This window comes from Nomascus leucogenys, chromosome 10, assembly GCF_006542625.1.
Source record: "Nomascus leucogenys isolate Asia chromosome 10, Asia_NLE_v1, whole genome shotgun sequence".
Classification (NCBI taxonomy): Eukaryota; Metazoa; Chordata; class Mammalia; order Primates; family Hylobatidae; genus Nomascus; species Nomascus leucogenys.
In genome coordinates this window covers 98,837,664-98,851,414 of record NC_044390.1, presented here as the reverse complement: position 1 = coordinate 98,851,414, position 13,751 = coordinate 98,837,664, and the positions used below count along the sequence as shown (strand labels likewise).

General features: G+C 46.4%; 1 protein-coding gene across 4 annotated transcripts in view; it reads right to left on the bottom strand.

Annotated features, from left to right (window-relative positions):
- The window catches only part of SFSWAP (splicing factor SWAP), an 89,094-nt gene that overhangs the window by 22,869 nt on the left and 52,474 nt on the right, over positions 1–13,751 (bottom strand). For all 4 annotated transcript variants that reach the window (XM_030821692.1, XM_030821693.1, XM_030821694.1 and 1 more), the window contains 2 exons: positions 12,833–13,023; positions 622–887 (listed from right to left, as the gene is read on the bottom strand). In XM_030821692.1, the coding sequence (XP_030677552.1) occupies positions 622–887; positions 12,833–13,023 (457 nt within the window). The remainder of the gene's footprint in view (positions 1–621; positions 888–12,832; positions 13,024–13,751) is intronic.

The window sequence follows — 13,751 nt, the reverse complement described above, 5'->3', positions numbered from 1 at the left end:
TCACTATTCATCCAGCTGGAGATATTTTGGAACCTTGTTAATGGATTGGAATATTTCTGGCACATATTCTGACAACAATAAAAGTTGAATTGAATGCAAAAAAAAAAAAAAAAAAGAAAAGTTAGGTAGAGGCCTGCGCGGTGGCTCAGGCCCGTAATCCCAGCACTCTGGGAGGCCGAGGTGGGTGGATTGCCTGAGGTCAGGAGTTTAAGACCAGCCTGGCCAACACGGTGAAACCCCGTCTCTACTAAAAACACAAAAATTAGCCTGGCATGGTGGTGGGTGCCTGTAATTCCAGCTACTCAGGAGGCTGAGGCAAGAAAATCACTTGAACCTGGGAGGTGGAGGTTGCAGTGAGCCAAGATCACACCACTGCACTCTAGCCTGGGCAACAACAACAAAACTTTGTCTCAAAAAAAAAAAAAAAAAAAAAGTTAAGTATAAAACAAATATCTGAAAAAGATCTTACTTGGACTTGCAAGGCACACATTCACATGCATACACGCATCTGCTTAATGAAAGCGGCACTGATTTTAAACGTTCTACCTAGCTCTACTGGGTGTCCTGTGAAGGACACAGAAGTCATGAGGGCACCAGAGGTGCTGCCCCTTTCACACCCACCTCGACCGCCGCACTGTCCGATAGGCACTGGGAAGAGAATGCTTTGCTTTTGAGTGTGATCTAGACCTGGACTTGGATGACGAATGGTACTTGGGAGAACGCGATCTTGTTCGAGATCTCTTTTTGTGCTTTTTCTTTTTCTTTTCTTTCTCTTCTTCTCTTGGTGGATCTTTGCTTTTGCTCGAAGGCCTATCGGGTGGTTTAACTTCTAAAGTAGGCAGAGGTCTGCCTCCAGTCAGTAGAGGGCAGGGCGTAGTGCTGGATTCCTAAGAATAAAAGGAAAATCTGGGTGTTAACAGGGAAAACAGAACATTGAAGATGTATATTTATAAAATTTCAACTTTGGGCCCCTCATACCAACAAACACAGCAACCATCTCTTAGAAAGTCTCCTTCTGTGGCTATCCAGAGTGACCTCGTCACCTCCCAGATGCAAAAGGAGAAAGTGAACCCTCTGGTTCCCGAGCCTTTCCACAGGCAGCACTCCCTTCCCAGCCCCCAGGCTGTGGACAGCCGGAGCCAACAAGAGGAGCACAGTATTCGAGTATTAGAGATGCTATGCTGGAAAAAAATACATTCCTTTTTAGTTCAACCATTGTGGAAGTCAGTGTGGCGATTCCTCAGGGATCTAGAACTAGAAATACCATTTGACCCAGCCATCCCATTACTGGGTATATATACCCAAAGGATTATAAATCATGCTGCTATAAAGACACATGCACATGTATGTTTATTGTGGCACTATTCACAATAGCAAAGACTTGGAACCAACCCAAATGTCCAACAATGATAGACTGGATTAAGAAAATGTGGCACATATACACCATGGAATACTATACAGCCATAAAAAATGATGAGTTCATGTCCTTTGTAGGGACATGGATGAAGCTGGATACCATCATTCTCAGCAAACTATCTCAAGGACAAAAAACCAAACACCGCATCTTCTCACTCATAGGTGGGAATTGAACAATGAGAACACATGGACACAGGAAGGGGAACATCAGACACCGGGGACTGTTGTGGGTTGGGGGGAGGGATAGCATTAGGAGATATACCTAATGTTAAATGACGAGTTAATGGGTGCAGCACACCAACATGGCACATGGATACATATGTAACTAACTTGCACGTTGTGCACATGTACCCTAAAACTTAAAGTATAATTAAAAAAAAATAGTTCTTAAGGAAAAAAAATAGTTTTAACTACCAGAGGAGAGATTCCTCAAACCTCCAATATTAGGTTTTTAAATGAACATCTGCACTACTCTGACAATAATTTTTAAAGAAGGTCTAGGTTCCCCTTTGATGTTTTAAAACCTCTCTGTCTGAGTGTCACATACATACAGAAGAGCATATGAATCTTCAATGCATCCTGACACATTTCCACCACAGCTCATCGGAACCAGATCAGGAGACAGCACCCTTCAACAGCATAGGCCTGCAGGCTGCCCCCCTTTCCCCAGAAAGCTCACTCTCTCCTCACTTTAAGTGAATTTTAAACTACAGCCATTAAACATTTCACACCTTTAGACACAGTGAAAAATCTGCAATTTATCCTTTGTGCCTTGAAGAAATTCAGGTTAGGTGCTGGGGTGGGGGACCCAGTCTCCCAGGCTGCCCCCAGCTGCTCCCCGGGGAGAGAGCTCCAGCCCAGCCCGTGGCACAGCGTGTGCAGGACGGCATCTGTGAAGGGCAAAGTGCTAAGGGGGCTTCCCTCCCTCCTTTCCTCTCCTTAGGTCCGCTGTGGCAAGGCCAGCTGGCTGCGGGAAAACACTGCAGAAATGATTCCTCTACAGTTATGCTTCTTACTTTGGCTTTGAGATCAAAAGCAATTCAGCAGAGCCCTGGTGGGGCAGGCCCCAATTTAAGATGAGATTCCACTTGGGCTGGCTGCTTTATGATGGCACCGTGATTTCATAGCCCTCTGTTCAGCCTCCTTGCTGTTTCCGTTTACACCGTGCTCTCTAACGCCCCTCCCTGGTTGTGGGCGTGCTGCGGGCAGGAGGGCAGGGATGAATTCCTCCTCGGGATCTGATGGCCGCTACCAAGTTCATCTTTAAGGCTCTGCCTAAATTATCTCCAGGGATATTTTGGCAAAAAAATCCATTTTACTGTGGGACAGTTCTTATCAAAAAGGTCTTTCTCATTTAAAATTCTGTAAGTCTAACAATATTTTTCAGGTCAAACTTTTAAATATTTTTTTGTTCTTTTTGTTTGTTTGTTTGTTTTGAGGCAGTCTTGCTCTGTCGCGGGGTGGAGCGCAGTGGCGTGATCTCAGCTCACCACAACCTCTGCCTCCTGGCCTCAAGTGATTCTTGTGCCTCAGCCTCCAGAGTAGCTGGGATTACAGGCATGTGCCATCATGCCCAGCCAATTTTTTTTTTTTTTTTTTTTTGTATTTTTAGTAGAGAAAGGGTTTTGCTATTTTGGCCAGGCTGGTCTCAAACTCCTGGCCTCAAGTGATCTGCACGCCTCAGCCTCCCCAAGTGCTGAAATTACAGGCGTGAACTACCGCGCCCAGCTAAAATATTTTATTGCTTACATAATTCTAACACACAAACGTCCAATGACAAACCAAGCTCTATATCTAAGAATACCTCCACTCTGGCATTAGTCAGGATTTGCCCACAAGCAATGCTAAATGATCCTTTAAATTAAAAATACAATAAATAAAAAGGTAGTAAGCTTTACAACTTCAGAGGCTCAACATCCTAGCTATGGCCTCTCCCATATACACCGAAAGGGAGAGGGCTTCCATTCTGCAAAGAGCAAAGAACACAGGTTTGTGAGCTGAGGACATCCTCTGAGGCGAGCCCTGGGTGGACACCAGATAAATCAGCTGATGCACTAAAAAAATCCCAATATCCACGGCCTCTACATCAGGAGTACACGCTGCGCAGAAAGCAAGCTGGCCCCGGGGATGAAACAAAAAATCCCAATATCCATGGCCTCTAAATTAGGAGTACACGCTGTGCAGAAAGCAAGCCAGCCCCCCAATATCCATGGCCTCTACATCAGGAGCACACGCTACACAGAAAGCAAGCCGGCCCTGGGGATGAAAGACGCCACTGGGAACCTCAGCACAGGTGCCTGTGAGTGTTCGGGGAAGTCAGAGCTGCTGCAGGTCCTTTCAACAAGGCCCGGGATTTCCCCAGGAAAACAAAGAGAAAGCTGAAGAGAAGGAGAGCCGAGACACATACTCCACCCTCGAGTAAGGAGTTTGTTCTGTGACGAGAAGGAAGAGAAACATGTCTTTGCTGTCTTTTTCTGGTGAAGAACTCTCCTCATTTACTCTCTCCACGCTCACAAAATCACTGCACTAATTTGGTGTGTGATTGATAACGCGCTGCGTTAAAACAGAGGGGAGATGGAAAAACATGGTCCCTGGCAAACGTCTGTGAAAGACAAAACCAAACGGGCGCGAGACGCCATCTGAGGCACAGTCAAGACAAACAGGAGTGCGAGGAGTCAACTCTCCAGCTGGGTTTCTATTCATATTTCTAAAGCCAACTTAATGATTTGAGCCTCTTAACTTTTCTTTTTGCCTTTACCCTAACGCCTGTCATTAATAATACTTACCTCACCACTGCGGTTCAAGACCAGGGCTCCATCCTGAAGCGACGGGACAGTCTGAATCAACACTTTCAAATGTCACTTGTAATCAAGTCCAGTCTATTTATTCCAACAACATGATCATCCTTCACCATGAAGGTGAAAACTGGAGCTGCTGTGACCTCTGCCAGGCTGAATTAAGATGGTTCATTATGTTGACATTACTGCTTTCTTCAGCTTCAAGTGCTAAAAGTGCACAAGGACTGATGCCAAACACAGCTTCCCAGAAACCACAGCTGCCTTTGAGATGAATTTTAATATTCCAGCAAAAATGATCAAAACTGAAGTCACGTTTGGGTGTAGGGGGCAGACATACATTGGTTTAGGTAGAATCTGGGACAAAGCAAGTAACTTCTGAAAAACGGTCATTTATGAGCACTAAAAGCTTACTGCCTGCCACTTCTGTAACACTGGAAAATAACACTGATTAGTCCCCCTTTATCACAATGAAGTATTTGGCAACAAAATTAGCACACGAACTAGCAACTATTATTTCCTACTGTGCCAAAACAAATTGCTCAAAAGCAGACCGACTTTGTATCTGATTGTATTTGAAAATAAAAGAAATCTTATTTGTGAAGGGCACTACATTAACTATGAAATGGGCCAATCCCACGGATGGATGACCAACACTGCAGCGTCGCTCTCCACCCTTCACCCAGCCCCACTGCCCTACCACGTCCTGCCCAGGTGCGTCCTCCCACCCCTGCCCCCAGCCCCACAGCCCCCCAGCCACACTGTTTCAGTGGAAATGCGGCTCTCATCCTGTCGGTCTCTCGTGCTCACTTATTCTGGCATCCCAGGCTCTCCACAACTGGCCTCCCATTGTCATTCCCGTTCTGCCTGAGAACGCATCTTCCCGAGTGGGGCCACCTGTCCTTTATCACTTGTGGGTCTTTGGCCCTCATGGGCCCTCACTATTGTGGTAAGCTCCTCAAGGCCTCGCCTGAGCCCCAGGTCCCGGCGCCGCCACTCTCCTCCTGGCTGTGCTGTCCTGATGGAAATGCCCATGTGTGAACAGCAACAGCTTAAATGCAGTCACGGTCACTGGTTAACAAGCAAGCTTCTAATGCATATCCCAAAGCACCTCACCACCTAGCACGCAGCAGAGATTCAGCAAACACAGGCGGGTTTCGGTTCCTAGTTCCTTTTCAAACTCTTACTGGAATCGTAAACTTGGCAGGATCAGTAACTTGAAAACATTTGTGGGCTGGGTGCAGCGGCTCATGCCTGTCATCCTAGCATCTTGAGAGGCCAAGGCGGGAGAACTGCTTGAGGCCGGGAGTTCAAGACCAGTCTGGGCAATATAGCAAAATCCCGTCTCTACCAAAAATACAAAAAAATTTAGCTGGGCATGGTGGCAAGTGCATGTAAGTCCTAGCTACTCTGGAGGCTGAGGTAGGAGGACTGCTTCAGGCTGGGAGGTCAAGGCTGCAGTGAGCTGTGATGGTACCACTGCATTCCAGCTTGGGCGACAGAGTGAGACTCTCTCAAAAAAGAAAAAGAAAAAAATTTGTGGAATCTAAGAAATCACCCTGCAGTCTGTTGCTACTATGTAAATGACTGCATGAAAAAAGGGGTTCAATGAAGACTTCTGCCTTCTCTTCATCCTGGATTAAGAACACACACTAGGAATGAAGAGAGAATGTATGTGATACGGGCAGGAGGCAGGGAAATACTGGCGAGGGCTTCACACTCAAGCCTGGACCCGTTGCCCAAAGTGACAACTATCCCTGTTTTCCCACCTGAATGTTGCCTTTTGGCCTGCTCTGCCCCCTATCCTGTGCCCGTAAGAACCCCAGACTCCAGACTCAGGGGACACACACAGAAGAGCAAGCATCTGAGCGAAGAGAGGAGAGGACGCAGCTGGATGTTGGAGAGGAATTTGGCTGAGGGATGGCCACACTCCAGGGGAAAATTATCTTACTGCTGTACCCCCTTTTCAGCTTCCCTTTCTGCTGAGAGCCACTTCCACAGCTCAATAAAGTCCTCCACATTCACCACCCTTTAATTCGTTCGTGTGACCTGATTCTTGCTGGATGCTGGACAAGAACTCAGGTACCAAGAGGGCAGGGTGTAATGGCTGTCACCCTGACCCTCCACTGAGCTGATTAACACTCAACACTGATTGTAACAGGCTTTCTGGGGCTCCAGGGGTCACAGACACCCGCTCCCAGATGGCAGAGCTAAAAGAGCATTGTGATATGCTTGGAGGCTGCCGTGAGGCCAGCGCAGAGCCTGCTCCCACCAGAGAGGAGCGTTCCTTTGCTCCGGTTCCCGCACCTGTCCGTTCATGTGGTCCCTCCCGTAAGGGATTGAGTGGCGGCGAGTAAACAAGCCACCCCCTTTGCCAGTCCTGAGAAGGGGTCAAGGAACTCTCCAGTCTCATATGCAGGTTTATATGCACGATTTTTGCATATGCTTTTATATATTTTATACGCCACTTGAAAAATTTAGAGTACTGCCAATATCTTTCCATGCCAATAGGCACACTTTAGGACATCATTTACAACTGTACTTGAATATGTAAAATCACCTCTCCTAACCGTCAACGGGACTGAACAGGAACATGGACGCAGAAAGATCGAGTACAAATGGGAATTCAGCACGTTGTAAAGAAGGCTGTGGGTCACTGGGGAAAAGATGTATGACTTAGTTAATGTGTTGCATCTATAGCGACATGCTCCTCAAACTGAAATAAATTCCAAGTGTGCAGGTCAGAAGCGTACCAGGGGAAAAAACGTTTGTGACACTGATGACAAACAGCTAACATGATGCAGCATAAGACGAAAGGGCCCTTCCCGGGCCCAGAAGAAACACGGGCCCAGGCTAAGGGAAAGCCAGTTCAAAAGGCAGCAGACAATGCCAAGAAACATTAGCAAAGTGGCCGGGCACAGTGGCTCAGGCTTGTAATCCCAGCACTTTGAGATGCTGAGGCGGGCGGATCATGAGGTCAAGAGATCGAGACCATGCTGGCCAACATGGTGAAACCCTGTCTCTACTACAAATATAAAAATTAGCTGGGCGTGGTGGCGCCCACCTATAGTCCCAGCTACTTGGGAGGCTGAGGCAGGAGAATCACTTGAACCCGGGAGGCGGAGGTTGCAGTGAGCCGATTGAGCCGAGTAGCACCACTGCATTCCAGCCTGGAGACAGAGCGAGACTCCGTCTCAAAAAAAAGAAACATTAGCAAAGCGACTCAGTATTACTTATCATTAAATACGTAAGTTAAAGCAGATGCTGCTTTCCCACCGAAAGGCTGATGGTAACCAATGCCGAGAGGGGCATGAAGAAATAGTTCTCACACCCTACGGGGGCAAATAAAACTGCCACGATCCCTTCAGAGGTCAGCTGAGCAGTATCTCAAATTAAAAAAGGAATTCCATGGTGAGGATTTCCGCCATGGGTGCACTCACTGGAGTACACAAGATACAGGACACAGATTGGGTGAAAGCGGCATCATTCACAGACAGACCCGAGACACAGCTCACATTTCCTACAGCAGGGGAGGGGCACACACAGAGGGGGTGATTTACAGGTAAACTACTTACAGTCATTCAGTCAATAAATATCTATCGAGTGCCTGTAACACACCAAACACTACTGTAAGCACTGATAACAGAAGGATCTCTACTGTAAGTGAAAAAAGATGTCAGAAAAATATGTAGGGTATGATCCCCTGTGAGGTTTTACATCTCTACATACATGAATTGAATTGAGTTTTTCCCCTCAAGGATGCACAGGAAACAAACGGGGTAGATGCACACGACCGAGCATCATTCAACCGTAAAAAGGAAGGGGGTCCAATGCGGCTGCCGCATGGCTGGACCCGGAGGACACCACGCTAGGCGAAGTCAGCAGGGCACAGAAGCACAGATACCACAGAATCCCACTCACACGCGGTCCCCAGGAGTCCCGTTCACAGAGGCTGCAAGCAGGTGGGTGCCAGGGCTGGGGGAGGGGAGAGCGGGGAGTTACTATTTAATGGCTATAGAGTTTTGGTTTTAGAAGACGGACATTCTGGGAATGGTTGGGTGGTAATGGTTGCACAGTGTGAATATACTTAATGCCAGCATAAACTGCAGTTAAAAAAGGTAAAATGGTAACCTTTATGTTAAAAACTCAAACTCTACAGAAGGGAGAGAATTGAGAGGAATTTTAAAAAGTGCCATTTCCACAGGAATTAAAAAAAATACATAAGAAGGAAAGGACCTTTCCTCTGTTTTATACCTTTCTCTAGCATTTGAACTTTAAAAATCATATGTATACATCAGTTTTATAAAAAGTAAAGACAGAGAAGTGACCGTCCTTCAGGCACATAAGATGCACTGTGGCTGTTTTCAGTTAACTTTAAGGTGACAGTAAAATTCCTGCCATGTTACGCCAGGCCTTGTATAAGGGAGTGTCCTCATGCCACCCTGCAGAGCAGGCCGGAGCTAGCCATGGCCCCGACAGACCTGGGGGTGCCAAGAGCCTCCTGGTGCCGACGCGCCCTCAGCCACGCAGGCTTCCTCACCCAGGGCGTGTGGTGGTCAAACGTGGTCTTGTCTCAAGTCCTCCTGGATTCCGAGAATTTTACAACTACATAGCTGGGTCAAATGTCTCAACATCAGTGAGTAAAGTAGGTGCTAGAATACTTAGCAAAGTCAAGGGTAACCTGTCCCAGAAGTTGTTTTAGGCTAAAAATATTTTCGAGTTTGAATTTTATTTATGGCAATTGCCAATTTAATTACAAGTATTTTTGTTTCAGAAGCAATTAAAGACATTTATCATCATCTGCTACAACCATTACATTTTTGTTGAAATGGCTTGGTAGCTGTAATCTGCATATACACACAGACATATACGCAGGGAGAGCATCCTAGTGATTTAAACACTCATTTCTATGTTCTACAGATTCAAAAACCAATGCTTGCAAACAGGAGAGGTAAGAGAAGGTACATATAAAAATAAATAGGACAGATTGAGACCATCTTGGCTAACATGATGAAACCCCGTCTCTACTAAAAATACAAAAAAAATTAGCCGGGTGTGGTGGCGGGAGCCTGTAGTCCCAGCTACTCGGAAGGCTGAGGCAGGAGAATGGCGTGAACCCAGGAGGTGGAGGTTGCAGTGTGCCAAGACTGCGCCACTGCACTCCAGCCTGGGCGGCAGAGTGAGATTCCATCTCAAAAAACAAATAAATAAATAAATAAAATCAAAAAAATAAATAGGACAAAGGCCTAAGCTGTAACATATCTTGTGTTTATAAGGAAATAATTCTGGTTGCTGCGATGCAGAATTACAGCAGATTGGGAAAAACTGGGCTAGTGATAAATTATACTTGTGACTGAGTTTCACTGGAAATTTTATTACAACATACACATACAGTCATGTAATATAACTGGTTAAAGTATTCTTGTGAATGTCTTTCAATTAACCCCTTTACCCACTGCACAAATGATATCAAAACATGATAACCTGTACGCCACTGTAACAAGTCCCTTACTTTCTTAAATTCCCTTCCCTCCTTGCTACATGCATATTTTCATGGCTGTAACCACAGAAGTGGATATATTTTATACTGTGCTTCTCCTGCTTATTACATCAGAAGCATTTTCTGTGTGGCTACAAGCGTCCTCATGATCATTTTTGTTGTTGTGTATTTCATCCCCTTATTGCTGCAGAGTATCCTTTTTTTTTTGAGGAGTCTCGCTCTGTCGCCCAGGCTGGAGTACAGTGGCGCAGTCTTGGCTCACTGCAACCTCTGCCTGCCAGGTTCAAGAGATTCTCCTGCCTCAGCCTCCTGAGTAGCTGGGATTACAGGCATGCGCCACCACGCTCGGCTAATTTTTTGTATTTTTAGTAGAGACGAGGTTTCACCATGTTGGCCAGACTGATCTCGAACTCCTGGCCTCAACTGATCCACCCGCCTTGGCCTCCCAAAGTGTTCGGATTATAGGCATGAGCCACCACGCCCAGCCAAGAAATCCTATTAAAGCTAAGGAATGACCACAGATCCTTCTGCCATAACTGGCTGAAGTGAGGAGCCAGGAGGCAGTCCTGACTCTTGAGAGCTGTGGAAAGGCTGTGAAATGGTGTCCTGGGGGGCTGCTGGGGGTTCCCACCTTCCCTGAAAATGTTCATTTCTGGGACTGGCATGTCAAATGGCTCAGAGGACTGGGCACCACCGACCCGTGGAGCTGAGGCTACAGCGGGTGGCCGGGGCACTCAGGAATCAGGGCAGGAGCCCATCCTGTGGCACTGAGGGACTCGACAGGGTCTCACACAAACTCATCTCCTCTGCTCTTCTTATCTAATTCTCCCCTCCTTGCTCATCAGGTATTATTTCTGAGGCCTCCTGCCAGATGTGAGAGGATTTCAGACTGGATTTCAGACTGACTCCCAAAACAAGAAAGCTGATTCAGCCTTCAGCATCATTTGAAAAGTCTGAGCTTAGAATGTTGTTTTCCACAGAAAAATAAGCGAAGTGACTTCAAGCAGAAAATCGGTTTTGAATAATGGCCCTGGACTCTTAGAAATGTCAATATAATTAAAGTGAAGGGCTCATTCTATACTACGGGAAAAAAAGAACTACAAAAGACATGTGGGGCCACTTGGAGCAATGTGGCTGCAGCCTGCAGAGGAAGTGATGTACCATCAGTGGACAATCTGCATGCAGCGCTGTGTTTCCTAGGAGAAGGCCCTTCATGGGAAATGCAGCTGCAGTATTCATGGCAGAGCGGTCACCACATCTGCAACGACTCTGAGAGGGCGAGCACGCGTGGGTCAATGTGCGCACATACAGATGAGTGAGCACGCGCATGCAATCGCCTGGGGTGCTGGGGGCATCTTACCATTCTTTCCAATTTTTTGAAGGTTTGAAACTTTTCAAAAAGTAAAATTCCCGGAGTTACCACCTTTTTTACTCTTTCCAACTTTTATTTATTTCATCGCCCAGCAGTGAGCATAGTAGCTAATAGGGAGGTTTTTGATCTTCACCCTCCTCCCTCCCTCCCTCTACCCTCAATGAAGCCCTCGTGTCTGCTGTTCTCTTCTCTGTGTCCATGTGCACTCAATGTTTAGCTCCCACTTATAAGCGAGAACATGTGGTGTCTGATTTTCTGTTCCTGTGTTCATTCATTCTTTTAGAGAGAGATTAGGTTGAGAAAGATTTTATAAAATGATTTTTAAGTGCTCTTGAAATAACATAAAACCACAACTTTTTAGCTATTGTCTAATTGTAGATGTAAACCCATTCTAATATTATAGTTCAAATGTTAAGTCAGCTTTTAATTCACCTACAATTATAGGACTAGCTACTAAAATGCCCAGTTTTGCCATAGTTTATTGCTACAAATACAATCTTCCTTTAATCCTCAAAGGATGTGTCCTACTCTATTATTTTTCTTACTTTAAAAGAGTTATGGCTCCAAAATGCACCTAAACTCTCCAAAGAATTTCTGGATATTCTTGTAGTTTAAATACAAAATAAAATTCAGAGACAGAACTACTATAAAGAATCTAAAATTAAACTTAAAAGATTCTAAATTGATGTGACAAAAAAAAAAAGCCGAGTTTTTGCTGAATATGATTAATTGCTGTACTGTTGCTGCTGAAGGCATCAGTATTTCCTGAAGGCCTCTGGTCTTGGACGTCGATGTGAGCAATCCCCTTGGCACAGGAGCCTGTGTCTACTGAAGGCCTCTGGTCTCGGATGCCCACGTGAGCAATCCCCTTGGCACAGGAGCCTGTGTCTACTGAAGGCCTCTGGTCTCGGATGCCCACGTGAGCACTCCCCTTGGCACAGGAGCCCGTGTCTACTGAAGGCCTCTGGTCTCGGATGCCCATGTGAGCAATCCCCTTGGCACAGGAGCCCGTGTCTACTGAAGGCCTCTGGTCTCGGATGCCCACGTGAGCAATCCCCTTGGCACAGGAGCCTGTGTCTGCTGAAGGCCTCTGGTCTCGGATGCCCATGTGAGCAATCCCCTTGGCACAGGAGCCCGTGTCTACTGAAGGCCTCTGGTCCGAGGCACTGTTCTGAGCACCCCCACTTGGCAAGGAGACTTGTAAGGCAGCCACGTGATGACTCCCATGTAAGGGCATATTCCTGCTCACACCACTGAGGAAGGAGCCACATACTCGCGGAGTCTGTTCTCTTAACTCCCTCTTCCTTTTTCTCTTTAATTCAAGTGCTGACATTGATACAGACCGTGGCAAAAGGATTTCTGCCCTACGTGTGAGCGCAATACTGGTGCTGCTGTGGAGGGGGGGGCTACAGTGAAGCGCGTCCACCACATTTCCCCAGCAGGACCCATGGGAGGCATTCCCTAAGCCCTCCTGCCAGCCCCATAAGGGCAGCCGTGAAGCAGAGGCTCCCCTGAAATCGCAGGCAGTATTTGCTGTTGACATGCATGTGCACTTATGGGGGAAACTGTTGTCAAATTCTTAGATTCACAGCTATAAAGTAAAAGTCAGTCAACCCACGTAGGAAGGAAGAGCTGGGAGCTCATATCCCTCACTCACGCCAGAGACTAGGGCAGCTGGAGGGAGACACATCCTCCCTGCTTCTATGTACCATGCAGCCCCGCAAATACCAATGTGGGATTTTACTATACCTCGATGCTGAAAGGACTCTCCTCAATTTTCCCAGCTTCTGCTTCCGGCAGAGGATTTTTGAGGGTCTGTAAAAATAACGCCGCTTTCCTTTTACGTTCTGCTTGAAGCTGTTTCTCTTTTGACTCCTTAGACGCCTGGGCCAGCTTTTCCCGGGCAGCAGCCGCAAGGCGATCTTCCAGCTTTTGCTTTGCTTAAGGAATAAACAAAGAAAAAAGAGAAGTTTAGAGCAAACAGTATTTTATCTGACCTTAATTTTCACAGGTTGCAAAAGTGTCATATGATGCAGTTAAAGTTTCTGAATAGGTACATACATTGGACAAATCAAATTTTGAGAGAATTAGTTTATAACGTGCCCTTTTTTGGACATTTTGCTTTCAGAGTTAGAAGGTTGATGAGACTCTATACTAACGAAAGCTGGAATAATGAAAACCTCAGAATGGCTCTCAGCATATATCCAAAATATTCACACCAGGCAATGAATACTCTATGAGAAGTGTTTTATTCCAAATGATCCGACAGTTGGTTAGTTTACACACAGGAAGGACAGATTCAGACGTACAGGCATGAGTACAAGTTTGCTTAGGGAGAACACCACAGCACAATGGAAGTTCTTGATGGTGGATTGTGGTTGAAAATGGCCTCTTTTTTTTTTTTTTTGAGACGGAGTTTTGCTCTTCTTGCCCAGGCTGGAGTGCAATGGTGTGATCTCAGCTCATTGCAACCTCTGCCTCCCGGGTTCAAGCGATTCTCCTGCCTCAGCCTCCCAAGTAGCTGGGATTACAGGCGTGTGCCACCATGCCCGGCTAATTTTGTTTTTTCAGTAACGATGGGGTCTCACCATGTTGGCCAGGCTGGTTTCTAACTTCTGACCTCAGGTGATCCACCCACCTCAGCCTCCCAAAGTGCTGGGATTACAGG